This window comes from Platalea leucorodia (genome assembly GCF_965183815.1).
Source record: "Platalea leucorodia genome assembly, chromosome: 7".
Classification (NCBI taxonomy): domain Eukaryota; kingdom Metazoa; phylum Chordata; class Aves; order Pelecaniformes; family Threskiornithidae; genus Platalea; species Platalea leucorodia.
The window spans coordinates 66,649,704-66,677,187 of record NC_138829.1 but is presented as its reverse complement, the minus strand read 5'-3'; the positions used below and the strand labels follow the sequence as shown (position 1 = coordinate 66,677,187).

The 27,484-nt window shown below is 40.0% G+C and overlaps 1 protein-coding gene across 1 annotated transcript; it reads right to left on the bottom strand.

Annotated features, from left to right (window-relative positions):
• Positions 1–333: 333 nt before the first annotated feature.
• LIN7C (lin-7 homolog C, crumbs cell polarity complex component) lies at positions 334–13,772 on the bottom strand. The gene is made up of 5 exons (XM_082318431.1): positions 13,718–13,772; positions 8,263–8,381; positions 7,042–7,113; positions 6,483–6,692; positions 334–3,946 (listed from the first exon to the last, which is right to left on the bottom strand). Exons 1-5 carry the CDS (start codon positions 13,752–13,754, stop codon positions 3,791–3,793), a joined length of 594 nt encoding a protein of 197 aa, XP_082174557.1. The 5' UTR covers positions 13,755–13,772; the 3' UTR covers positions 334–3,790.
• Positions 13,773–27,484: the final 13,712 nt, after the last annotated feature.

The window sequence follows — 27,484 nt, the reverse complement described above, 5'->3', positions numbered from 1 at the left end:
CTGACTCAGAACAATACGCATCGTGTCAGTTTATGCAGCTGAGACTAAGGAGGTCTCAAAAATGCAAGAGGTCCAAGGTATGATAGATATATATTATACTTTATAGCATTCTAATTTTCTTCTCCAACAAATCACGAAACATTGGGGTAGGAAAGGAAAGATCCATAAGCAATCCAGAGAACAACCTAACAAAGGATTTAGAGTTTTTCTCTTTGGACGCCCACACACATGCAGGGTGTTTACGTTGTGCCCTAGAGATTATAAACACCCAATTACAGCAGTCTGAAAACAGTACTCAAAATGGAAAGTCAGAAGAAAAACGCACGAACACAATGCACATGAAATTTAACTTTTATTTTTCTGTTGATAAAACCCCAAGATCCCTCACAGCAGCAATAGATGCAGAAGTTATCTGCAGAAATGATACCTCTTCTTAATCTGTTTGCATACCGACGTATGCCAAGTGTATAGGGACTGCATATTAACACAGTACAGGCACTGCTCAGTAGTAACAGAGATCAAGTTTCTTGGCATATTTAAATCCATTCTTTCCTTAATATTATAGGGTTTTCATAGTATTAAAGGTGACTGTTAATGAGTTGTCTGTTTATTGGATTTTTTTTTTGGTTGTTGCAATTTAAAAACTTTATTAAATTGTATGCGTACAATTTATATGCCCAGATACACCTCCCCACATTTTGTAGTAGTTGACAAACTGTATCCAAATGCTACAATTCAGAGTGAAAATGCTACTGCATTTAGCAGCTCTAGCTGCACTAGAGTAAATATTTCCGGAGTAACAAAACACGCCTCTTTGTTCAGTAACACAAGGGATACATTAAACGCACATTTCTATCTTGTATCCATACCTTTCTTTAATATATATATTTATATATAGCTCTAAAACAAGTCTCTACTATTTTACAATTAAATTAAAACACATCCACAATTGGTCTAACTAGTGATTTTGGTCTCAATACTTTAAACATTAGTTGTTCCATAAAAATATACAATTCCGCAACATGGTTGTACCAGTAACACGAGGCCTTTCGGAGAGGCCTATGACAGGTATCAACCACGCAATTCAGTGCTCAAATGTCATCTAACTGATAAATATTTATACTGCATTTTCAAACTATCAGTATCTTTAAAATCCAAATGTCTCTTTGCAGGCTTACCATGCTTACAAACATGCAGAAAGCAATCACATTTCTCACTTGCCTGTAGCAATCACATTTTTCTCTTTTCCAGTAGACCAACTGACCAAGCACAAACGTCATGCTGTCATTATTAGATCGTTAACCTTTTCCTTTCTTTCACATACTGAATTATTTCACAGTGGATCACACTGCTCCATGTGAAAAGACTAGGGATTAGCCACATAGTAAGAACTGCACTTTTCAGTTTAAGCCCCTAAGAATCAAATTACTAACAGTCAATTAGGATGCACTCATAGCTGCCATACAAGCGAACAGACACCCAGCAGACAATTAAGTTAATTCTAGATATATACCAAAAGGTGAAGCTTTAAAAAAACAAACAAAAAAAAAACCAAAAAAACCACAAAAACCTGAACAACCCAAAACATAAACTACACAAGTACAGCTTCAAACTTGGTAGGTTCCAAGAAGCGGACCTCTGTCCGAAAAAAGTTTCTTCACAACAGCACACAAAACCCGTGCCACCATCAACCACGCTTGAGATAAGATATTAATCCCTTATACCTGGAGATTTCCTTATTACCACCACAGCACCACTCCACATAAAGTTTTATAGCAATGGTGATGTAGTACTTCTGTAGCACAAACGAGAACCCTCCAAGTCAGAAGCAGTCAGTAAGAAAACCCCAGACAAGTTCACATGTCATAGTAACCTAGCATGTAAGCCTCAGAACATTTACTCTTATAAATGTAATAATCAATAATTTAGGTACTATTCCAAGACCAATACAGTCAGTCTGTAGATAAGACTACAACAAAACATACTAAAAAACACAAAAGGTATGACAGTTAAGATGAATATTTCTTTTCAACAGCAGAAAGTCAGGGAAATATCTGGAATTCTTTTGCACTGCATTAACATACCTTCTGTTTCTGAACATAAAAATACACCTAGAGAGTCAATCCAGAAATGCATAAGCAATTACATTTTTCCCCTTACTGCTTTAAAATTAGTACAAAATAATATAAGTTACAGGAATGATTGTTGCAAATTTGTAAATGTCAGCTATTACAAAATCATTGTGAGAACACCAACTGTAAATTATTTACAGGTGAGGTAATACAATTTCCAGAGTAACGAATTACGATTTAGCAGAAGTGTAAAAATAATGTACTCACCAAAACATTACAAAATCTGGTATCATTATCAGCTACACAGTAGATCATGATTAGGTTTTGTAGTTGATATACAACATATATTCTTAAGAAAAGTGCCAAAATACTGCTACATAAGAATCTTTTTTCCCAAAATCATTCAGCAAAAAATCCTGCAGATTTTATGTTAAGTAATGCCAAAAGAAAACAGGAAAAAAAAGGATGCCAATTGTAGGAATATGTCTTATTAAATGCCTTTGAAAAATCTGTAAATTCACTTTCATGCTTAAAGGTCTGACATGAAAGAGACTTATTAAAAAAAAAATCAATAGAAGTATCAATATATATGCTTTTTTCAGGGTATCTTAGGCCATTTTAAAAGTACACATTCCTCTTGAGCTGCGAAACACACGGAGATTGAAAACATTCTAAAAATGGCTGAACTGCCAAGGGTTGTTGCCATCAGTGGCACAAAGTCCTGCTGGATGCCAGTCACTACTGATGCACCCCAGGGGTCTGCACTGGGCTCCATGCTGTTTAACATTTTCATTAATAAGATGGCTGATGGGACAGAATACGCTCTCAGCGAGGCCTTCAGAGGGACCTCGGCAGGCTGGAGAAAAGGGGAAACAGGAGTCTCAAAGTTCAACAAAGGGAAGTGCAAAGTCCTACACCTGGGGAGGAATAACCCCATGCACCAGTACAGGCTGCGGGGCTGACCGGCTGCAAAGCGGCCTTGCGGAGAATGATGCCAAGCTGAGGGTGAGCCACTGATGCACCCTTGCGGCAAAGCAGCCCAGCAGCCTCCTGGTCTGCCCCAGGAAAAGCACTGCCAGCAAGCTGAGGGAGGTGATTCCTCCCCTCAAGCGCTGGGTCCAGTTTTGGGCTCCCCAGTTCAATACAGACATGGGCATACAAGAGTGAGCCCAGTGAAGGGCCATAAAGGTGATTATGTGATTGGAGCATCTGACACTCAAGGAGAGGCCAAGAAAACTGGGATTGTCTAGCCTGGAGAAGAGAAGGCTCAGGGCTGATCGTACCAATGTGTGTTAATGCCTGATCGGGCACAAAAAGAGCCAGACCCTTCTCGGTAACATCCAGTGACTTGGACAAGAGGCAACGGGCACAAATGGCAATACAGGAAACTCCATTTAAAGATCAGAATGGACCTTCGTTGTGTGAGGGAGATCAAAACACTAGAACAGGTTGCCCAGAGGTCTTCTGGCGTCTCCATCTTTGGAGATGCTCACAAACCCAGCTTGTCACAGTCCTGAGCAACCTGCCCTAGCTAACCCTCCTCTGAGCAGGGGGGTCGGACTAGATGATCTCCAGGAGTCCCTCCAACCTCACTCATTCTGCGATTCTATGAAACGGACAGTGTCTTTCGTAGCCCAGGCATTGGATCAACTGAGTCACAAAGCAAACTATAAAATGTAATTGGAATATATTTTCTCTTTAAGTTATTGCATACAATGTTAATTTTGCTGCCTGCGTTTTGCCGATCTCATTTTTTCAAATCTCGACTCCATTTCTTCCAGGACCTTTGGCGTGTATCGCACAACTAATTTAACCTTTCCTTGAGCTGCCTTCAGCAGTTCTACTGCTTTTTCATGGTGTTCGCCTTCGACACTCTGCAAAGCATAAACCATTAAGCACAATATTAGTAAAGACGCACACTGAAAACAGATTTTTTTCATTTTTTGTACAACTTCTATATAATCAAATATTGAAGTACTCTAGTTTGAAGACCGCTCAAGGACAACGTCACCCAAGTTCAGGATTTATGCTTCAGCAAATCAATAAGAGGTGATGATAAATATACTAATTGGTATTAACAAAAGAGTAGCGCAAAACTTTTGGTTAGGTTTACGCCGAACAATTAAATTCTGTATTTACATACGGTAAGTGAAATAAGGATAACATTAGGCAATTATGAAATTACACTTAAAAATCGACAACTTCAGGAGGACACTTATCTAAAATTCAAGATTGTTTATCTTCTTTCGGCATGCATTTTAAATTCAGTAGTCATCCTCAATTTGCCTAATAAGTTGCCACAGACAGCTGCAAGATAGCTGCCTTCTTGATGTTACCCTGTGTTACGACAAGGCAAAACAGTGCATGCTGGGCACCTGCAACAGAGCAGCTAACGTGCAGTGTGTTGCTTCTCTTAGCGCTCCACACATCTCTCAGTAAATGCAAGGTATTGAAGCTAATTTCCTCTAAACTGAATAAGAACAGCCTAACGCAACTCAGTAAGAACAGAATAAAAATACTTTCCTAAAACAACTCTCAGAATTTACTAGGGTTATATTAGATTCATCTAATTACACATTTCAAGCAACAATTCTCAACAACAGCATCCAAATACACATTCCTGGACAGCATACATTTTTATCAGCAAAACTTATTTCTCCCAAACTTATTAAACACAACGATGGGACTACCCCAAGCCTACCTCCCACTGGTGCTATTAGAAGCTAGAAGGCAGGTGATGTACCTGTTGATTGGAGGGTTTCCCCGTTACTATAAAGTTACTTACAGAAAGAAAGACAACAGTTAAAAAAACCCAAGTTATTTCTCTTCTATCAGACTTAGACAACACATACATTTGAATGTTTTCATTTTTGTTATTCAAGTGGATGTGTAGGCTGTTCTGTTTAAAATTGGTAATAAAAAGTTTGTAAAGGTCTATGTTTAGTTATAGCAAAACACCTAAAATTCTGGAGTACAGTCAAAATCTCCCAACTGAAAACTAATAAACTTGTTGTAAGGCACATTCACTGCAGTCTTGGCAGTGGCAATTTTTTTTTTAAGTATTAAATTAGAAATTACAAGAAAATACCTGTCACATGTATTAAGATGACAGGATTCCATCTGTAAACATCAGAAGATTCTTCTTCTGAGACCACATTAGCATTCTCAACAGTATTTTACACACTCACTGTATTCTTACAATGGCACACACACGCAATCATTGTTAGCTGTACCAACTGTCTGATGATTGGGTTCAGTTTGGGGTGGAGTGGTGGTTTTGTTTTCTTTAAGAGGGTCTGTGGGTGAGGAAGGCCTCATCTGAAGACAATGCTATACTTGTCCCTCAATGCTTCAAAATAACAGGAAGGCAAGGCCAAGGACAGTTGCATCACTACGGCCATGATTTCTCTTACATCTCCTGCAAAGAACAGTTGGACTCCCAGGTAGTAGTCAGGACTCCCAGGTAGCGGTCAGGAGCCAAGTATGTCAGAGATCTGGGCTAGCAGGGACGTCCCAGATCACAGACACCCAGTAGGTCTGTATTCCTTTCATGTGTCAAAAAACCCGACTCAGGTTGAAGAACACAGGACCTTCAGTCTTAAAATAAAATTGGGTTTCCAGATGTAATTATGAGAACATTAATTTTAAGCTAGCATACAGCTTCTCTGTAAATAAAAGCAAGAGTTTGAGAGATATTTACAGGCATTTGACTAGCAGCTGCCTTAAGTCAAAGCCTGTCCACAGCCTCCTCTTTCCAGTCACTCTGTGTTTTGCTTTTTGTATTGTACTCTTTAGAAGAGGATACTTATTAAAAATAAATACCCACAACAGCACTTCAGGCATATACCCCTTAAAATATGCTAGAAAGCCTCAGCTTTTGAAGCTCAGTACACTTAAGTGGAAGGAAAAAAAAATACCACACAACTAACACCACCTTGTAGTTCCATCTTATTACAGCTTTCTTTACACAGTAGCATTTTTATTGGGATAATGAGAATCTGGTCAGTCTAACGCAACATAGCATAATTTGCTACTTACCTTAGAAGGTGCAGAAAACTACATTAATTAAAATCTGCATCATGAAACTTGGATGAAAGAGGAAGCCATAATGGCAGTTTAATACTATTCCACAAAACAATACTTTGACTAGATCTATACAACCCCTCAGAATCTGAAATACTGACACAAATAGCACAGCTCCCTGTTGAGACAGATAACCGAAGTATAATCCTAGAACTCTCAATGCACACAACTCTACAGAAACCGAAGAAAGTTGTTCTTGCAAGGACAAAAAGAAACTATTTTGCCAAGATTAAAAGGCGACATCAAGCTTGTGCCATGTGTATTCTCTGTATGCCCCCAAGTGGAAACGAGTAGTTACTGCTACATAAAGTGAAAACCAATTCCTACCACTCCGTTTACAGAAAGCAGCTGGTCTCCACGTTTCAGGCCTCCATGCCTATCAGCTATGCCGCCAGGGATAATTCGAGAGATATAGATTGGAGAATTTTGTTCTTTGCCTCCCATAATGTTGAATCCAAGGCCTTCTTCGGTTTTGGGTAGTTCAACCACTCTGGGATGTGAATGACCTTCACTAGCAGCAAATGCAGCTACAGTGGCCTGTAAGAAACAAGATTTTCCTATTTATAAGAAATTAAATATAAACCCCTTAGCTAGACACAGTGAACAGGCTGAAAAAGTATTTTTGTCTCAAAGTACTTAAATATTAAGACAAATGAGATGAGTTCCCTAGATACCAACACTAGCATGAAAAATTTAGAACTCCAAGAATAAAATTAAAACGGAAGAACCTTAAAAATAAGTCTTTTGTGATACCTTTTAATAACCCGTTAAGCTTATCCATTATATCAGACAATTAGATAATATCCTTCTGAATTTTAAATAATCTTCTTCTGCTTCTAAAGTAACAAACTACTGTATTTTACACCAGTTATCGTTTGGCTTTTACCTTTGCTGTTGCATTAGCTCTAACTTCTGGGCTACTGCTGATATCCACAGTTTCGTATACGTGTTCATACACCTTTAGAGACAAAACAGTTTAAGTATGGGGAAAACAGATATTTTTCTGCTTAGATAATGTAACAAAATATCATTTAAAAATGTGTAAATTACAAAGTACACACCTCTAATAAGAAGTTACTCTCTGATTCACTACAAGGGTCAAGTGACAATCTACCAAAAAGCAACTCTCTCAGCATCTTTATTGCTCAGTTAATCCATGCATACCTAGGTCTCAACCTAAATCTTTCCTCCTTCCACAGCATTCAGACCTCACCATTAATTTACAAGTGCTTATGGCTAGTCTAACACACCTGACTGGATGACTACCTTCTCTTGTTTGATTCGAGCTGAAACTCTTCAATAAGGATGCATGCAAAACCACTTAAGGACAGCTCTTCAAAGCTCTCCCAACAACCCAGCCCTCCCCCCAAAACCCCGTATGTTCCTTCAACTGATGTAACTGACTGAATATCTTAAGAAAAAAAAGGGTATTGAAAACACAGATGCAGTAAAAATACTAATGCTAAGGAGGTGCTTACACTGAAAGCTAACCCACATCCTCACATCTACCTGCCAATCATTTGGACTTGCTAAGCAATAAACACACTGTCCTCAATAGGATGAAAACATCAAGATGACACTTGTGTCTACAAGCAGATCTTTTAAATCATTCCAGGTGTTATCATCAGAGGTAGCACCAACAGCAATAGCAGGGTACATTCAATCACTTAAAAATCTCCAAAAGAGTATCTGGAATGAAGATGAGGTGGTGCAAGGCTCCACCTCAAGGTGATGAGCAAGGTGACGTGGATTTGGCTTAAAAGAGTCGTACTTTTGTACGACTTAAAAGATTCGTACAGAGGCAATTTGTACTTTGTCCATTCTTACATTCCAACAGGATAACAGCCTGCCAGCTGCCAGTAAGGACAGATTCTCAAAATAAACTGTAAAAAGTGAATTGCTCCTGAGCCATTATTTAATACACCTATGCTATCCCAAACTATCTCCTTTTGAACTTTTAAAAATAAGTCTTGTCCTGCTAAGCTCTGTAAGTCAAATTCAGCTTTTAGAAAGAACAAAATCAGATTACTGCACTAAACACAAAACCGAAAAAGCGTAACATGCCGGTTTTTAAGTCAAGGTAACTGCTTATGTCAAGTTAACTTACCTCCCTTACGGCATTACAGAATTCACTTTGAAGGACCCTTTGCAAAGCCTGTAGCTTTTGTGGTGGCACTTCTCCACTTCTCTGTAGTTTTTCCAGCAACTCAATTGCTCTGCAGATGTCTACAGAAAAATAAAGCACTAGTAATGAGGAATGCCTGAGGAAATTCAAGAGGTTTTTGGGGTTTTTTGTGGTGGTTTTTTTTTCTTTGTTTTAATTTAATGGAGCAGTCTGTGTGTGCACTTGTATACACCTTAAAACTACATATTAGTTTCATTTCTCCCATAAAACTATGTATCTACAAAACATTACAATAAAACACCGTATTTTCCCACTATTTTTAAACCAACCACAGCAATCCAACCCTGTAACATATCTGGAGGTGTCACTGCCATATGTATATTTTAAAGACAATCTGATTTTTCCTTGAAGTTTAAATCAGGCTGAAGTATTTCATTGATATGTACACTTATCAACATTTCATATGCATAACTTCATAATTTATCTACTGCACAGATAACATTTTGTTAAAACCAGCTAGAATACTGTCAAATATGCTAACATTTCTTTTATATTCAAAAAATCAGTTCAACAAGAGTACACTAGATGCTGTCCCTACAGCAGGGCTGAGAACTATCTGGCCTATTTTTTTTTTTTTCCCCAAAGTGCTCAGAAAAACAACCAAACTCCTTTTGATATTCTCAGTTGAGACAGAGTATCTCTGTAGTCTAGAATCCTCAACCCCAAACCTTTGTTCCAGTTCCTAGAAATTTGTTCCTAAGAATCCACGTTGTCCATATTCTCATAAATGCAGATGCTGCTTTGTGAAACTGAACTCCCTGTGAAGGATTTGATGCCAGACCAGTACAACTCAAGATGGGCATCAAACGTGGCATTAGACGCTACGCGACATGCTCCTGGCAGCTCTACAAGAGTAGAATACATTAATATCCCTCACTTGTATTTCCAAAGTGCTACATTAGTGATGATTCTGAATCACACAAGTCCTTGAATAGAAGTAGAACAGTCTCTCAGAAAAGCAGATAGAAAGGATTACCTTCATTATCACAAAGGCATAGCAGCAGTGATTAATCTATTATACAAATAAGGCACAGGTTATTTTAGAAAAGGATGAAGTCCGGGACACTGCTATATCCCAAATGCATTACTTCCTTTTTTCAGTAATTAACCTTTAGGCAATCATTTTTCATGTGAATGCACGTCTACTCAATGCCATCACGTCAGCACGGAAGACGTGCAAAAGCCACTAACTTCTCCTAAAGGCCAAGCGTAAGAAAAGAGAATTTACGTAACAGGATGAAAAAACCCGTGGGGTGCGTGTTCTGAAATTAAGGTGAAGTGCACTGGTAAGAGACAACCCACAGTTATGTTCTGTCCACTTTCGTAAATTATCAGTGAGACACATCTTACCAACTACTACACTGAGATCAGGCGGTGCAGCCAGTTAAACGAGGTACGACTTAACCTCACAGACTGGTCATCCGCTAGCACAGTTAAAGCTGTGTCTGTATCACGGACTGGAAACGAACCCTTCATGGAAGAACATCCAAGTATTATCACTACAGCCACAAGACACAAATTATTTCAGATGAGAGTTAACGTTTCTACGTGCCATGAGAGCCTGGCATTTTTTGGCAAGCATTTTCAAGCTTTACAAGCATCAGGTATCTAAAGCAAAGAAATATCAAAACCTAAACTTTAGCTATTACTAATCCCAAGTCTACAGAGAACCCATTTCACACAGGCACGCATATTTGCTATTTGTACAACAATTACAAAATGAAAAAAATGCTTCTAAAGCTTTTCGTTTCCTAACGCACATTTTGTATTTTATTTAACATGAAAAAATATTTTATGAAATTGAGGAGATTCTAGATGCATTTTTTTATTAATCTTTCAATCTTTTTATGATGCAAAATCACCAGCATTCTTAGCAATCTTTGTGTTCAGCAACAGCAGTACAAATTATCTTAATTTCATGAAGTCTTGCACTGAACAGCTTGAAGTAGAATGATCAACAAATGGCAACAGCAGCACTTCCAATCCTGCAACACTCCATACATTCATGAAAAAAGTCTAGTTGAGTATGTAAATTACAATACAGCTATCGTTTACATACTTGCAGATGTTTGCAGACAAATGACTATTTCATGCACATAAAGAGTACACTTGCACGCGGCCGTTCTCCAGTCTGTGGTCCATGAACCATGTTAAGCTGTCAGGTGCATGAACTTGTTATCTAATAGTTTGATTAGGATATTGCAAGAAATTTTAAAGGGTGACAGCAATCTACTGATCCACAGAGCAGCTGCAGAAATCAAGACTCCAGCACTCCATTTGTTAATTTCTCCTCTTTTTTGACCTCCATGTTTCATCAATAAACTAGATATATTTCCTACCTGGATCTCCTAAGAGCCAAAATGTTTAATTGCACAGCATTTTATACCCTAAGGTAAAATTGGCTAGTATGGGAACCAGCTGTGTCTTTCATAAAGCATAGACTAAGAGCACAGAATCAGCTTGTCAAAAAGTGACTGGGAGACACTGAACTGGATTCCTTTTAGATGAAACGAAAGCAGAAGATGCACTTTAACAAAAAGGGCTTTCAGATCAAAGGACCAAGCTGCTGCTGTAAAGTAAAAACGCAAAACGGACAAACACAGTGTAAAAGTTGGGTCCTCAGGACTCTACAGATCTCCTTTTATCACACTGCACCTCTTGCTCAGGTAGATAGAGGCAATGGATCCCATTACCAGGACGCTTTTTCCCCAACAGTTGTTTTGTTTTACCCTGTTGACAGGACCCCATTACACCAGTCTGAAAGCGAAAGAGCACAACTTTCTCATACGGAACTGCATTAGGCACTATTAGTCAAAAGCTGAAGATTCAATCCCTCCCAGCAACACTGCTCTGGAAAGGAACTCGTTTGGCTGGGAATGGGTGGCAAAACACACCTTCTTACAGCTGCGCCCGGAGAAGAAAAGATTGTTGAGTGCTCTGCTGACGTAGTTTGCTTCCTCCTGAACTCCTGCTCGGGGTATGATCAGCTGAAAGCTGTCTTCCTTGCAATATTAACACTATAGTTTGGCCAACTGTTCACAACCAGAGACTGAAATGAACACTACATAATTGTTTCCACGATGGATTTCAGCAAGGAACGATGTAGAAATAACTTCGGAGGCAGGTGATTAAAAAAACATAAAACTCATTGTAAAATGGAATCCAGACATAATTTTAAAAAATATTTTCTTTTAACCTTTTTGTCCTTTTTGAATCAGCTGCCTGTTCTTCACAACTCATTTTTTGCGATCACAGGATACTAGATTGAAGTTCTGAAAAAAAGATACATTTAAACTAAAAGAATGTGGAAAAAAAATCCAGCAAGATGCCAGCACTCCAAGCATATGTGTGAACAAAACACAGAAAGTGAAAAAATGCAGCGTCCTCATAGATACTCCTGATTAACCTCCTCTGCTGCTTATGTTCAAATAGTCTGGATGCCTAAGATGTATGTAGTTATCGCATATCACCACCAAACCATAAGAGTAACTTTGAAACTTTAAATGTTTTTTCATCCCTGCACTCCACTGAATTTGGGTAGTGGTGTTTCCATTACAGCTTAGAGAACAGACAGGGAGAATTTTCAACGGCCCGGATAGTAAGCACATGGTAACCATTCTAAATCAGCTAATTTTCTACACTATTCTCTCTTTTCTTATGCTATATGTCAACAACATTACTGATGCTCACTTTCAAGCTGATGATGATTCATCATCAGCTTATCTGCAGTCAATCCCATACAATTAACAGAGGTTATTTATTTCTGTAAATAAAGCTCTTGCTTTTCTACATTCATTATACTGTGCTCCCTTTTTCTTCTTTTCTTTAAAAGACCAATATGCCAGAAGACTAAATAGCTCCTTTGTTCCACTGATCCCTAAGTGACTCTGCAGATTTGTTTGTTTTCATGGACAGAGCATAGTGGCAGGGTAATGAGGTGGAGGAGGATGCTGCCCGAGGTTTCACTCAGCAGACCTACCAAGAGCAACTAATCCACTGCCAAAGCAGCTGCCCTAATTAACAAGCTTTGGAGTAGGGAGGGTAGATGATCTGCGGAGCGGGAAGCAAAGTTCTTACATCAGTCACTATTTACAGGCCTTCTCTCACACGTTACAAGTGCTTCACTTGTGGAATGGGAAGGAGGGTTAGGCAAATAGAAAAACTGAATTCTGTGGCAGGTAACACGTGATAATACCAAACACAATGAAGTGGGTATACGCAGTGTGTTATACACCTACAAAAAAGCATCGAGGACTGTGAGCAAAGGTGGTGGTCCCAATGGGAATGACAGTGGGCAAACAGTTCAGCCAAATCACCTACACTCCACTTAATTGCTTTCCTTTTCAAGAATAGGATTTCTCACTCTCACTATTCTTTTCCCATTTAAATTCCATTTTCCCATGCCTATTTTCATAAAGACACACTAACAAACCAACCATACACATTGTTATACAAGCATGTGTTCACTGAGGTACTGTGCACCTTGCACACTGCTGAAGAAGCCCCCTGAAGGAAGTTTATCGTTGTTTCTTAAAACCCGTGGATAAAAGACACAAACATACTACCGAAAAAATACACAACTAGGTTTTGTATTTCATCTGCTTCCCTACTAAATCTAGTGACACACTGCACAGTATTAACAATACAAATTAAGACTATAAACTGGAAAATCGGGACGAAAATATAAATGTGAGAGGATAATAGAGTTGAGCTGAACCATGAAGAAGCGTAGAGGGACGCCTGCATGTGTCACTTGTCTTCTATAAAAACAAGTACGTTATTACTGCGAAGACACCGCCTAACAGATTGAACTTCAGCTGTGTTCAAGAGTAAGTTTTCCCAGGAGAGACACAGACACCAGGAGCTGGCAGGCCGCGTTACGAGCTGGCAGAAGGGCTGACACTAGCGCAGGCACAGCAGACACATCGACCGAAGGCCTGCGGCGGGCGCATCCATGGAAACCCAGCCACCAAGTGAAACGCGAGAAAAACCCTGGGGGGCCGCCTACGGAAAAGCGGAGGAGCGAGCCCCGCCAGCGCGCTGGAAGAACCAGCGGCGAAGGGAGACGTTCCCAAAGCAGCTCCCGCATGGCTGCTGTGCCTCCGGGAGAGAGGGGCCGCCCGGCGCCCCGCGGCGGGCGGTACCGCCATGGCTGCCCGCTCTCGCCTCCCCCGCGGCCGCGGCACGCCGCCGCCCGAGGCCTCAGGCCGGGGGAGGACGGACGGGGAGGACCGTCCCCGGGGCTCGGGCCGGACCCCCTGCAACGCGCCCCAGGGCTGGGCCCGGGCAGCGGGTGGGCCAGCAGCCGCGCCGGCCCAGCTCGCCCGCGGCGGAAGGCGGTGGGGAGCGCCCGTCCCTCGGCCGGAGCCGCGCTCACCTCGCTCCAGCCGCACCGGCTCGCCCAGCGCCGCCATCTTCTCCTCGCTGCGGCCCGCACGGGAAGTGACGCAGCGCGGCCGGAAGGGCCGGGGGGGGCGCGGCTAGCGCCGACAGGGGGCGATGTGGTGGCTTTAGTCGCGACAGGGGAGTTAGTCGCGGCAGCAGCCTGCGGCTTACCTGCGGGGAGCCATTGCAGCGTTCACCGGGGATGTGCGAAGGCGTATGGACAGGGCAGGCCAGCAGCGGGTCCCTGCAGAGGCGGGCAGCCGCCCGCCCGTCGGTGTAACGGGCACGGTGCCCCGGGCTCTGCCTTGCCCAGGTGCCAGCCAAGATTATGGCCAGTTCACCAGAAAATGCCCTCTCTTTTTCCCCACCGCCCCTTAACATTACTGAGGACTTTACACGCTAAAAACACCACGCAGGGAGTGGATATCTCTCTGTGCACCCTGAGTGCCCCCGGAGATGGAATGCATATATAAACGCTGCTGTTCTGCCTGTGGGAAACGTGAAGCATGTGCTTTACGGTTCTTGTTTGGCATAAATTTGACCTATCTGTGGGGCTAATGTGTTGCATTTACCTTCTGTATTAAATCAATGTCAGTGCAAGTATGACATACTCACTCTGTGAGGCTTTTTCTGGAAAAGGAGGCTACTTCAGGACACGTATTTCTATATTCTTCATTTATTCAAAGGGTATAACTCTCCATGTTCGGCTTTGATTTTGTCTGCGTTTTGTATTTTTTGCTTTGAAAGAGAATACTTCTCAACAGGTCTCAAAGTGTCTGCTAATGTGACAGTGATGTACTCTCTCCTTTCTGTGATTCATTTTAATGCCAGTTCCTCTCAGTTTGAAGGATGCTGCGTGTGCATTGCAATGAAAAGGTCATATGAATGGAATTTTGCAGGTGAACAAAATTAAATTCTCACAGACTAGTTTCCAGCGAGAAAAAGTGTTTTAGCAGCTGGAACCGTGGAATGTTTCTGGAATAAAATCCAGATGTTTCTATCACAGTGGTGCAGGAACTACCATTCTCTTACAAGTGATTGAAATTTTAAATAGCCTGCTCTGACTTTGGACAGATGAGCCTATGGAGAAAAATGAGTGTTCAGCAATATTTCATAAATTGTAAGATTTTTCCAAAGGACGTGATAAGAATCCATGTTTAAACATAGCTTTAAAGTAGCATTACTCTGACTTCAGTAAAGACTAAAGGTTCAGAAGTTAAAGCAGCTGCTTTAACTTTCCTGTAGACCCAGTGAACTGGACAATTATGTTATGAGAATAAGAAAATGTGAAAAGCAAATTTTATGTAGTGCTTCCACTGTCTACTTCATAGCTTCAAAAAAACAAACCAAAACCAGCTCGACCTGGCTGAAAATAAGAGCGTTGGTGAAAGTGGTTAGTGTGGAGGGAAAGGAGTCCAACTTAAATCATACTGTTCCAGGAATTTGCACTGATTTATACCTGCAGAAAAAACCCGAACAACAAAGTTTGCATTTCTAATTTGTGATCTGTGAAGAATGTTGATAATGTAATAGTTCTTTTTTTTTTGGTTTGCTCTTTGTTTCCAAAAGGGAACTTACTTTCTCTGATTATCTTTTACTTGAGAAAGCTAGGTCTTTTTACACCAGAAGTTCTGTGGATAGCAGGAAAACTAGTGGGGTTATAATCTTACAAAAGAATGGAAAAGAAGCAGCTGAAGTGACCGCTTATTCTGTTTGGTGTTGCTTTTTTGTAATACCTATGGAACTCAACCAACTGAAAAATATATGAGAGAAGGAAAACTTTGGTATAAAATTTGACGTTGCTGTCCATTTTAACAAAAAAGCTAAACGTTGGCATGTACGCCTTTTCTGTGTCCTCCAGGAGAACCAAAGAATGACAGGCTTGATATTCCAGTGGAAGAAGTGGGGTGCCAGTGCAGGACCACAAGGGAGGGAAGGAAAATAAGGCTACAGATTATATAGCAAAAGAAAAAGTATGAATACCCAATTGCTTTTTCCTTTCTGAGGTACTGCATTTAAGTGCATTGCTATATTTTTGCAGGACTGCCAGATTTTTGCAGTGGTGTCTTAAGTTACAAAGCTAGGCATTGCTATGGCAGAGGTATTTTAGTGCGTTTTTTGTCTTCAAAAAGATGTATTTGAATTAAAGAAATAGCCACTGTGTAAGTCAGAAGTCTAATCCTGTCCCAAAAGAAGGGAATGAACTGTCAAGTCTATAGCATGCTATATTTTTCTCAAGAAACATTCAAAGCATAGGTGGATACTGACAGATTCAGTATTAACACGACAAACTTTGTGCCATGCTATTCAGGAAATCCCTATCCTGGTAAGTGTTTGGAGGAAAACAGGTCCCAGAAGCGATTCCCGAAGAGTGAGGGATGCTCCTGAATGACTAGGTAAATGTGTTTGCACGGTAGTGGCTGTGTCACTCAAGCTTGTGACATTTTTACCAGAGTAACTTTACTTGTATCTTCATTAATGAATTAGCCTAGGTGTTACCAGCTGCACTTCAGTGCCACCTGAAACGTTGGTGCTGTGTGCTGTAGTGTATGTCAGCAGGCCTTCTGGGAGCGAGCACATCCAGTAGGTTTTTGGGTGTGCGGTGACACTCTAGACTTATTGTTGAAGGATTATCAATAGTCAAGTGATATAGCCTATGTCTTTATTGGAAAATAGTTGCATTACCAGTCCAAGAGAAAATGGAAATCAGTCTCCAGTGGAAGCTAACTTAAAAAGAAAGGAGAGTTTGTTTTAGGTGAGAGGTCTTGGTGTGTAAGAAGTTAATCCATAACTGAGTAAGAGGATGAGCTTTCTTTACACATTAATAAGGTCGTAATATTTTTATGATAGTGTTTTAAGAGGCAGCCAAACATGGGGCTCTTTTATTCTAGACATTAGACACAGGTGGAGGGAATGCAAATATGACAGGATATACTCTGTGATTAGCTCGGCAAAATGCAGGAAGAAGAGCAGTTCAAGAAACTTTGTTCACTTTCCTTCAGGCTTCTGCTCAGGTGCAAGGTTCGGGCTCAAGGTTCACATAGCAAAGAGACACTGTTTACAGCTGTGCAAGCAGTCATCCTCATGAACCTCTCTCACGTGGGCTTTTTTTTTTACAAGAATAGCTTGATTTGGTTTAGCTTAAATACTTTGTTACTGGGTGTGCTAAACCCGAAAAGCCATCAGAAGAATAAGAAAATGCACATGGGTTGTGGCTAGCTTTGTCTCTGTACAATTCTATCAGTGTGTAAACTTATGTCTTAGTTCTATTGGCAAATTAAATTTCCCTGTGTATGGGGCTATACATGGGTATAGGAGTTCTTGTGTTAACAGGACCAGTCTACAGTGGTCGTGTAGCTAGGTAGTATTTTCCTTCACATCCAGCTGACATGAATTTAGTCACAAGGAGGGACTATAAGATACTTTAAATGCTATAGAAAACATTGAAACACAGTTTTCTAAAATTTCATCATCCCAATAACATCTTTAGAAGTGTAACAGTGCTAAGTAGTGCATTATTTTAGTGCACAGATAGTACAAATCACACACCCACAGCATTTATTTATGTATGTGTTCACATGCATATGGTCAAGAATGATCTCAAAGTGCTTTTAACATTATTAGGCAAATGTTAAGTCCAAACTGAAAGGAAGTTTACTTAAATAATTACCTAGCTAATTGCTGTAGAAGGTACGTATGCATCCAGTTACCTTTAAGGGGGAAACAGCAATCATGTAACACAGTACACCAATGTGGAGAGAAAAAAATTGGCTAGAAATGGGTATCAGGACACAATCTGAATTCTCTCACTGCCAGGAGGCACACAAGGCGCGAACATCATTCTTCCACTTCGATCGGTCTGCGGCTGCGTGCTCTGGAGTCAAGGGCCACAGCGCAGTCTTCCGTCGATTTCTCCCTCAGGACACGACTGATCCAGCTCCATCTCCTCCTCCTCACTTCGTTACTGATTTTCTCCATCCCCGCGATTTCTGATGCTCGTCGTTTCTGCAACTTTTTTTTTTTTTTTCCGGGAGGAGGTAGTTGGCCTCCTGCCCAACCCCCATGACTTGGAGGGCCAGTGGTTTTTCTGTCAGGGTGGCCTTCCCTTAGGCTGCGTTGGTTCGCGGCACCTTCTTCAATTTTATCCGGTGCACCCTCCAGAGAGGGATCCCCTATCCACCACCCAGGGGACGCGCCTTCTAGCCGTGCAGCCCCAGCCAAAGGAGGACACAATATACACTTATAAAAATTGCAGAGGAATCTCTGCTGTCCAGAAAGAACAATGTCTGCCTTGGAAACCTGAAAGGCCAAATTAACCATGATAGGATTTTTATTTATGATTCAGGGCAGAGAAGAAAGTGCAAATTCAATTTTTAGGTTATTGAGACGTCCCTTTGCCTCAGGACTACCATGTTGGTAAAATTTTATTGCTTTAATACCACTGAATTTAATCACTTCAAATCTTTGACAGTTGCATTAGTATTTGCAATTTCAGCAATACTTTGATTCATTGGCCTAGTGCAGAGTGAGTTTCGTGGTCTGCCACACACTGTGATTGATTGCTATTGTCCCTGTCAAACTCCAGGCTTTTATACCTATTGAAGAACTTGGTACCTTTTTGGTCGTGCGCGTGCTAGCAATTTTTTCTGTCTTCATATGGCAGAATAGATTTTTCCTTTGTTACGTGTTACAGAATATGCCTTTTGATTAATCTCTCACACACCCATCGATTAACATGTAGAAAGAGTATTTTGGTATGCGCCACCTAATCTCCATGTGAATTATTTTTTCCACATAAAATTTGACTGTGTGAGTTGTCTCTGAAAGTTTCTAGTCACTCCTGGCGAATGTGGGAGCACGTAGCAGACATATAGAAAGCCCTGCCTGTTACTCAGTTTTTTGGAAATCTTGCATCATCACCCACCTCCACCCTCCCTGGCCTTTTCAGTAGATGAAAATGCTGTTTACTAATGACAAGGCTGACAGAGGAAGCAAAGTCAAACTGGAAAGTCAATGATGCATCTAAATGCTAATTACAATGAATACTCAGAAATAATTAAATGCATCTCCTTTTTTTTTCAGAGGAAAATACTTGATCTTGCAAATGCTCCTTTTTAATGAAATGTAAAATGTCTGTGAAAGGCCTCATACAGATGAGATGGACTCACCTTACTGTACGATGGAGTAAGCATACACTCTGTAGTACAGCTTCGCAGCAACCCCTTCACCATTACATTTGGAAGGACAGCAAACTTCTGTTTACAAAACAGAATAGTAGTATTATATAGTATTCTGTATAGAATTATAGTATTATATAGTATATAGTATTATATAGTATTATATAGTGTATAGTATTATATAGTATTCTGTATAGAATACTATATATTCTAGAATTATAGATATCATATATAATTCTACATTATATGTAACATTATATATAATTCTAGAATATATAGTATTCTATACAGAACTAAAACCTTCTTTCAAACACTAATTTGACAGAATTTACCACTTCCCATATGCAAATGGTCATAATATAATAATTAAGCTGTCACAGTTCTCACCTGTAAGCACGTTTTCCTTGGTACACAATTGAAATCATTCAGGGAATGAAATTGTGTTAACTGGTGGATTTCAGAAGAAACACAGGTTGTTTCATTTCACCTTGAATGGGACAGTGATGTTTTTGAAAAGACTGCTGTTAAGTAGTGTCTTTCTGTGCAGTCACAGAGATAAGACTGCATTAGCAACTTTTGCACGCCTTTCAAGTGCTTTGCTTAATGTCCTTTTAAAGTAGCTTACAAGACAAAGTCATGGGCAAACAGGTGGCAACATTAAAAAAAAAAGTCTCATTTTACTTTATGAAAAGTTATTTGAACCCTTCAAGGTTTGAGTTTACTTTAAAAAAGAACTAGTGCTGAACTAAAGCTACCCAAAATAGATATGGCAGCACAGCTTTTTGATGTAAGAATACAAACATGCTGAGTCTCCTTCTGCTTTCATCGCTGGCAGCAACGTGCGGCCTCAGCCTCTGGGAAGGGTGGTCAAAAGAAGAAACTCTGGCTCTGCAGTGTGCTCTTCTTCCCACTTTAACTCGGCAGGGCTTTCTGAGTAGGAAAGGGGGGGAAGCTGCAAATTCAGCACGTGTCCTGCACAAATACAGGCGTGAGTTAGCAGTGAACTCCAAAAATCAGCTTTTATTGAGTTTTGACTGCACTGTAAGGGAGTAATTCAGGAGGAGTGAATGTTTCCCCGTGAAATATAACAGAAATATCCACAAAGCCTTTCATAAATAGACTTAAAGAAGACTTTCCAGATCTTGATTACTACAAACACAAAAAATCATACTTACAAAAATAATCATAGGAAAATATTTTGACTACATATTAGACAACTGCTGGCTATATGTAATGATTTCAGTGTTTTATAACACAGAGTAGACTTTATGTTAGCCAGACTTAATATATTCTTTCTACAGTATGAGAGATTTTCCTCTTTACAGAAGAAAACAACTGAGCAGGAACCAAAACTCATCAGAGTTATATGAAACCTTACAGTGTATGTCTTCATCAGGCAATACAAAGTTTGCTATTTCACATCTTTTGAGAATAGCTATCCTGAGCAGATGAACTGTTATGATCAGCAAGGGTCACGGTACAGGATAAGCATCTGTGCTGTTCAGGACCTTGTGCGTGTTTGGACTGGAATTTAATTTCACCTTTTGGCTTTTTTCCCTGCATTGTTGTAATTTCTCCGCTGTCTCGGGCTGCATTTGAGTCTTTCACTGACTCCAGTGTTCCTCGGCTAGTCCTTCTGCAGTGAAGCATTTCTCTGTGTACCTTCAGATGAGCTATCTCAGAAGACATCTCACTGGGATCAGAAGAGTCTCAAGAAAGCACTGGTTTGACTGCTAAAATCTGAAATTGTTCTGTTTAAGCTCTGCTTAAGTCATTAAATGTATGCCATTGACCTAAGTGACTAAACCCCAGAAGACCATTCAGGTTCAGTAAGGTGGTTCTTGCTCTCCTCTGGTGCAAGTGAGAAAATTTGAATACAATTAAGATACATATTTAGGATTTAGGGCTGAAGAGCAGATGGACTTGGCTGTATGATGGGTAACACATTTCTGGCTTTGTAAAGAGGCTTTTTTTTCTCCAGCATTTTTGGCCAAAAATGATTTGTAAATACTATTTCTCAAAGGTCTGATTGTAACAAGACAGATACAAACTGCTAACGTAACATTAAAGTGAAATTACTGTCGAACTGTTTATGCTTACAAAAATGCATCTGCCATTTAGGGTCCCCAACAGATTCTCCATCTCCACATAATGAGGTTCTCTCGTACAGAAAGGAATGTAAGTTTAAAGACATTTACTGTGTTTTTAGTAATATCGCTGAAGTTTAACGAGCTCCGGAAGTGTTCTGTTGCACATCACTGCACTTTTAAAGCTCAGCACAAAGCATTTAAAGTGTATATGTACAATTTCCTTTTTAAATATTGAATAATAAAAAACTAACATTATCTTCCTGTAGACTTGCGTAGGGCCAGATCACCTGCTGATGCAGATGCACGCAACCCTGCTGTCTCTAAGTCTCTGGCTCACTGGTACCTTATAGCTGCAATGACAATGTAGGCAGGGTTAGGGTCCTGCAGTCCCAGGAGGTTTGCTGTTAATTGCAATAGCAGTAGGGCTGGACCACTCTGAACAGCTAACAGGTATGCTACCTCTTTGTGTGTACGGTGCAGTATATACCATTAATATATTTTCTCCACGTCAATAAGGATTCTCAGAGCTTACTTATATTGAAGAATGTAGAGTGTTTGTTTCCCAAAATGGAGTCTTTAGCTAGACTTTCCTCTCCTCATCAAAGGTGCCAACCTAATAGTGCTAGAGATAGATTAATTTTGTTTTGTTAAAATATCTGATCTTGTCGTCTTTATGAAGCTTGTCAGTTTGACTAACAATAAATAGACTACGTTAGTGGTATTTAAATGGTACAGCCTGTAGAGATGTAATACAACCTCCTTCCATACCATTTTATCACATTACTCTGGTTTCTAATCTTGCAAATATTCTCAAGAGGAATTACTCACATGCATAAAATAACCTCATATTCTTTAATGTTTGCCGGCTTGGGCCCCAGGTTACAATATCATTTATATTAAAATTGTTTCTGAGTGTAGAAGGCTGCTAATTATTCCAGATTCTGCATTTAGGATTGTATTTTGAAGGGAGAAATACGCCTTATTTGTCTGATTTTATCTTTTCCTGTTTCCTTGCGATCTGTTTTGTAGTTACATATATGGGGAGCATGATGCACATGGGAAAATACGTAGTAGTTTGGCGATAAAAGTGTTCTCTGTGTTCAAAGAATAAAGGATTACAACTGATTTGACATTTAAAATTATTTTTTGCCAAAAAAAAATGGAAGAAGCAATTCAATTCATAATATGATTTGTCAAGCCATATTTTAGTGATCAGTACAGAATGAAATTTGAAACACATTTATTTATTTGCATTTGCACATTTTAGAAACATGGGGGTTTAGTTTTCTTAAAGTATGCTTCCTTGTGTTTTACATTTCAGCTGAAGGACTGAAATTAAATTTGTGTAGGAAGCCAATAAAAGGGGTTTATGAGTACATGCAACTGCTCCTTATTTTCAGCCTATGACAAAATTAATTTCCATGGCAGCTTGTAAATTCATGAAATTTAGAACTTCAGGTAACGCCAAAAGCAAATAAATGACGGAAGAACCTAAGTATGGCTGCAAGATAGTGACATTTAGCAACTTAGGCACTTCTGAAACATTGTAACATGGGTTTATGCATATTTGCGTGTAAATAATTTAGTCAGAGCGGTGCATTAGTATTTACAGACTGGAATTGTGTGTCCTAGGTCCTATTTGTTCTGTGGTTTCAGTGATGCACGCCCCATAGGTTTTAGCCTTGCAATTCAGTGAAAGTATTTCTGCATGACATCCCTGGCCTGCTGAGGAACACCCATTTGAAGAGTCCCAGCACAAAAAAGCTTCAAAATCAGAGTCTAAGACCAGAAGTTGAGACACAAGTTCCTGTGACAGCAAGAAAAACAGATTCCTCCAACCTTTGTAAAAAAAAAGACCTATACTGTCTCTTGCTCTTGTCAAACATGTTAAAACCGGTGATTTGTAACAGATGGGAAGAAATACTGCTGGGATGATTAGGTGAAGGGAGAGCCTAACTTACGAGGAAGGGTGAGGAGAGGATTACTTTCTTTGAGTATATTGGGGAATGTGTGCTGGGGGGATTGAGGGAGGGCAACAGAGAGAGATGACAACAAACAGACATAGACTAGCCAGTGGTAAAGTTAGGAATTATCAACAAGCTGCCTGCCATTCGTGAAATCTGATTCTGAAGAAGCTTTGCAGCTGAAACAGCCAAAAACCTCCAAAACATGCCTTTAGAGGGAAGATCAGTTCATTTCTGAAAGGGGTTATGACATGGTTCCTGAAATACCGAGAGACTGGATTTCCTGCAAGACCGCTGTGCTTTTGCGGCAGCTGTGTTCGGCATCATTTTTTGCCTCTCTTTAGCCCCCGCGTGTAGCACAGCAGGACAGCTGGGCTCTCCAAAGCAGCAATCCCAATGTCCCTGTCACTAGCAAGTGACAGTCCTTCCCTTGCCTATCTGCAGAGCAGAAAGCATCGGTAATGGCAAATCACATGCTTGCCTGCCTTCATCTTAAGCTCAATTCTGGCAAATCTAATTTGATCTACCACACTATGCCTCTTTCTGTAGGATGAATTATTTTGTGCCCGTCTCCCCCAGGTGCCAGACGTGACTCGGGAGACAAACCTCTCCCATGGCAAAGCAGGGGTGTGCTTGCAGCTCAGTGTAAGCACTTTCCTTAGCCCCATCAAACTTCTGAAAGAAAGCTTGTTGCAAGCTAACCCTTTGGCATCTTACCCTCCTGACAAAAAGCCTCAGAGCTAATACTTCCAAGGCTCATAAACCCCAGCTTTACTTTTACTCGTAGTTTCCCTTTCTCCTTGCAGGACAGTAGATAAAATAGTTGTTCTCCTCAGAAGACCGAAGTCCATGTTCTGCTTTGTATTGTTTATTTTCAATTGAACGCACCTGCTTTTTAAGCTACATAAGCCTCCAACAGGTAGGTCCTCGGGACTGGTGTCTGCATTTTAACTCTACTTTTTATGATTTTAGAGCCTCTTATGCTGCCATGACAACATTCAGTCCCAGTGTTCTCAAGCAAGTTTCCATCACTTCCTCTGAGAAGCTCTTCTAGAAGCTTTCCAACAACCAAGGATTATCTTCATCTGCAAGTAGTTCAGCTTTACTACATGAAAAATATGGCAGAACAGGAATGACAACACCCATCGAGGCAGAGATGTTTGCAAGGGAACGGACACGAGGTCATTCAGTCTTACCCTTTTCATCAAATTGCGTGTTGTACATTTACCTAACCCTAGCTGTAACACTCTACAGCGTACAATGCAACCGTCTATGGCAAATTATATGACTATTTAAATAGTCTGACAATTCTTATTGCTCCACATAGTCTCATCAATATAGCCAATATGATATAAATACCCTTTACTACTTTAGCAGTCTTTCATCTCTCTTCTTTTTAAGGTGATCTTGAAATACGAGAGTATATTGAAATTAGTATTTTTTATTCTTCAGAAAGATCTATGTGGATTTGTCTTTCAAACTTGTCAGGTTGTCTGTTTTTGGCTCACAGAGTTAGAAAGTAAACTTTATGAAAATATCTATAATGTCTTTATATACTGAGTAAATACACTTAAGAGTCAGGAGGCAAGTAATAGTAAAATGCTTTCATGTAAAAACACAAAGGAAAATAAAAATGCAAAAAAAATCAGCAGATGAACTGATCTGGAGCCCTGAACAGATCTTGGACCTGAAGACATCCCTAAGATTGTGTTAGCAAATACACATACAGAAACCCTGAATTTACATATAGAAACCCTGATGAGATCCAGGCTTCATCCCCTCTACTCAGGTGCTGTGAGTTTTATGATGACAAGTTTGGGGCCCCTAATATAAAAATAAAATAAAATAAAATAAAATAAAATAAAATAAAATAAAATAAAATAAAATAAAATAAAATAAAATAAAATAAAATAAAACACAACACAACACAACACAACCATCTCTCAACTATGCAGGGAGGACCATAAGTAGCTTTCATCTCTTTCCTGTGCTCCTAGTAATTTATGGTGGTTCAAAAGGAGTACAGCCAGCTCCCATCCTCTGGAGTGCAACCCCCCCTCCCCTCTTCTCCACACCCTGCCATTTCTGTTTCGCAAGAAATAAAAAAGGGTTTTGCACTGAGCCACAAGGAAAATAGAGAACACTAAACTCTGAAGCCAGCTAAGCTTGTCCAATTGCCACTAGTATTCCTCCACAGCTAAAAGAAGTGCATCGTTAAAGATAACGCCTACTACTAAAGGACAGTGTAGGTTTTAGAGCACAAGTTTTTAACAACATTCAGCTGGAGACAATATATATCTAGACTCATTCAGTTTTTTTGTTTTATAATACAATCTAGTCACAACCTGGCCAGTGAACCATCTTGCCAAATTGGCAAGAATCTTTGAATTCAGACACGTTTTATTTATCCATTGAGTTTTCCTCTATTTTCCAGGTGGGAATCTCATAAAGGCAAAAGCTTACTTCCTATTTATGTTACACTTGTCAGAAAGTGCTTGGGAAGCTCACAGGGACTCCAGGGGAGTGGATGTGAGAAGTCCTGCTTTTCTGCAGGTTGCTTGCAGCGCCCAGAGACCCCTCTCAAAAGCATTTCTCCTCCTGAAGAGAACTTTTCAGAAGGAGCAGTTCGATTAAAAAGACTTCAATAATGTTCAGTAGCATCGTGCTTTGGATTATGGCTTAGATGTCTTGATGCTACGGAGATTCTGGCTTAAAAAAAAGGAAAAGGTGAGTTAGCTGGAAGAGGAAAGAAATTTTATTAAGCATAATCATAATGGTGAGATTTATTGTTTTATCTTTGTTCTCATAGTGAAAAGCCACACTTTTTAAAGTGAGCACCTAATTTTATCATTAAAACTCACCACACATTAAAACTTGCAGAAAGCTCCAATGAAATGTCCCATCTCTGCAGGTGTAATGATCCTCAAAATCACCATCCTAAACAGGTTACTGTATGTTATTCTATGATGTTCTCAGAGTGAAAGGGTATTCTGATGCATTAACAACACAAGTTTATTATGGGGTGGATGACGGATAAATCTGAGAGGAATAAGCGTCCATCAGTGGCTGGGTTTACCAACCCTAGGGCGTGTGGTAAGGCAGTATGGAGCCCGGGCTCAGCTCCAAAATACTCAGTGAGAGACTTTATCTTGTTTTGTGTCCTTTTGTTCCCAAAACAACCCGGGCAAATCCCTTCTGCTCAGAGAACTGTGAAGAACACCCTTCCAGAGCCCGAAGTCCGAGATACTCCTTCTCACTTATAAAATGTGCTGGTAGCTGAGAACCACACGAAGTCCTAGTCCAAGCTATCAGCCGCAAGTCCAGGTAGTATTCTGGGTATTTCCATAGCCGTGCTTTTATTAAATCTTATTATAAGATGTTTCAAACGTCCAGAGAAGGATTAAAAGGTTTGTAGTGCTTCAAGGGTAAAGGATTTTCTAGAAGAGGAAAAACCAGAAAAACCAGCCCCGGTGTCTGGCACTCCAGCAAGAGCCTGATTTGTTTAGAAGTGAATGCGAAGGAGCAGGCTTGGTTGGAAAAATTGGTATTTAATTTAAATAAAAACAATAACAACAACAAAAAAAGGCTTGGAATTTAATTTCATTTGCATCAAGATGAAACCAAGATGCTTAAAATTTTTAATGATAAGCCAGAATGAGAGAAAGAGACTCCAGAATATCCAGGAATTTTGTGGCTAGGAAGCTCCCTAGGAGATGGGGTGCAAAGCAGGGAGTCAAACCCACGTCTGAGGTCAGCTCACTAGCCACAGGACTAGTGTATTTTCTAAGGCTTTTCTACTATTCATTGCTTTCTTGTAATTTTTCCCTACCCCTTTAAGTGCTTGCTTTTGTTGCAGTGCAGATCAACACCAACTATGAGAATCACAGACTTCTTTCTTCATTTTTTTTTGGTGAAAATAACTGAGTAATTTGCAGGCTTTGGCTCAAGGTATATTGACATATGTATGCAAAATTAAATAGCTCCATTCAAAGAAAGAGGCAAGTATATCATCACTTATAGAAATCATATAAATACCTGTAGCCCCCATCACCCAGTTCTAGTTCCAAATTAGGATCCTAAGCTACCTCTTTCCAGGTGAATAAAGTGATCACGAGGATATTGCCTGTTCTGGAACTGCTCCATCATTTCCCCTCTTTCTCATACCTCTTGTTTTGACTGGAAGTTCTTGCCTGAGCCCAGCAACTCAGTGGTAAACATATTTCTAAGGAGCCTACTCCAAATTTGGTCAATAAAACACTTAATCTTTTCTTATTTACATGAAAAGGTTGATCTACTATTTCTGGCTAGACCCAAGAGGCACGCCTACCAAAGTGTTTTCCAAACTGTTTCTCTTTTAGAGGAAAAATAAATTCAGTAAGCCAGTGAATTAAAACAGACCAGCTGCACGCAAAGGTACAAAACCAAAACAGATAGGCAGAAGCAGAGGAAGGAGTTCAGTTATGTATGGGGTACTGGTGAAAAGCAGATGGGTTAAATTGTGGCAAAAAGACCAAGTCGTTCAAAGAAA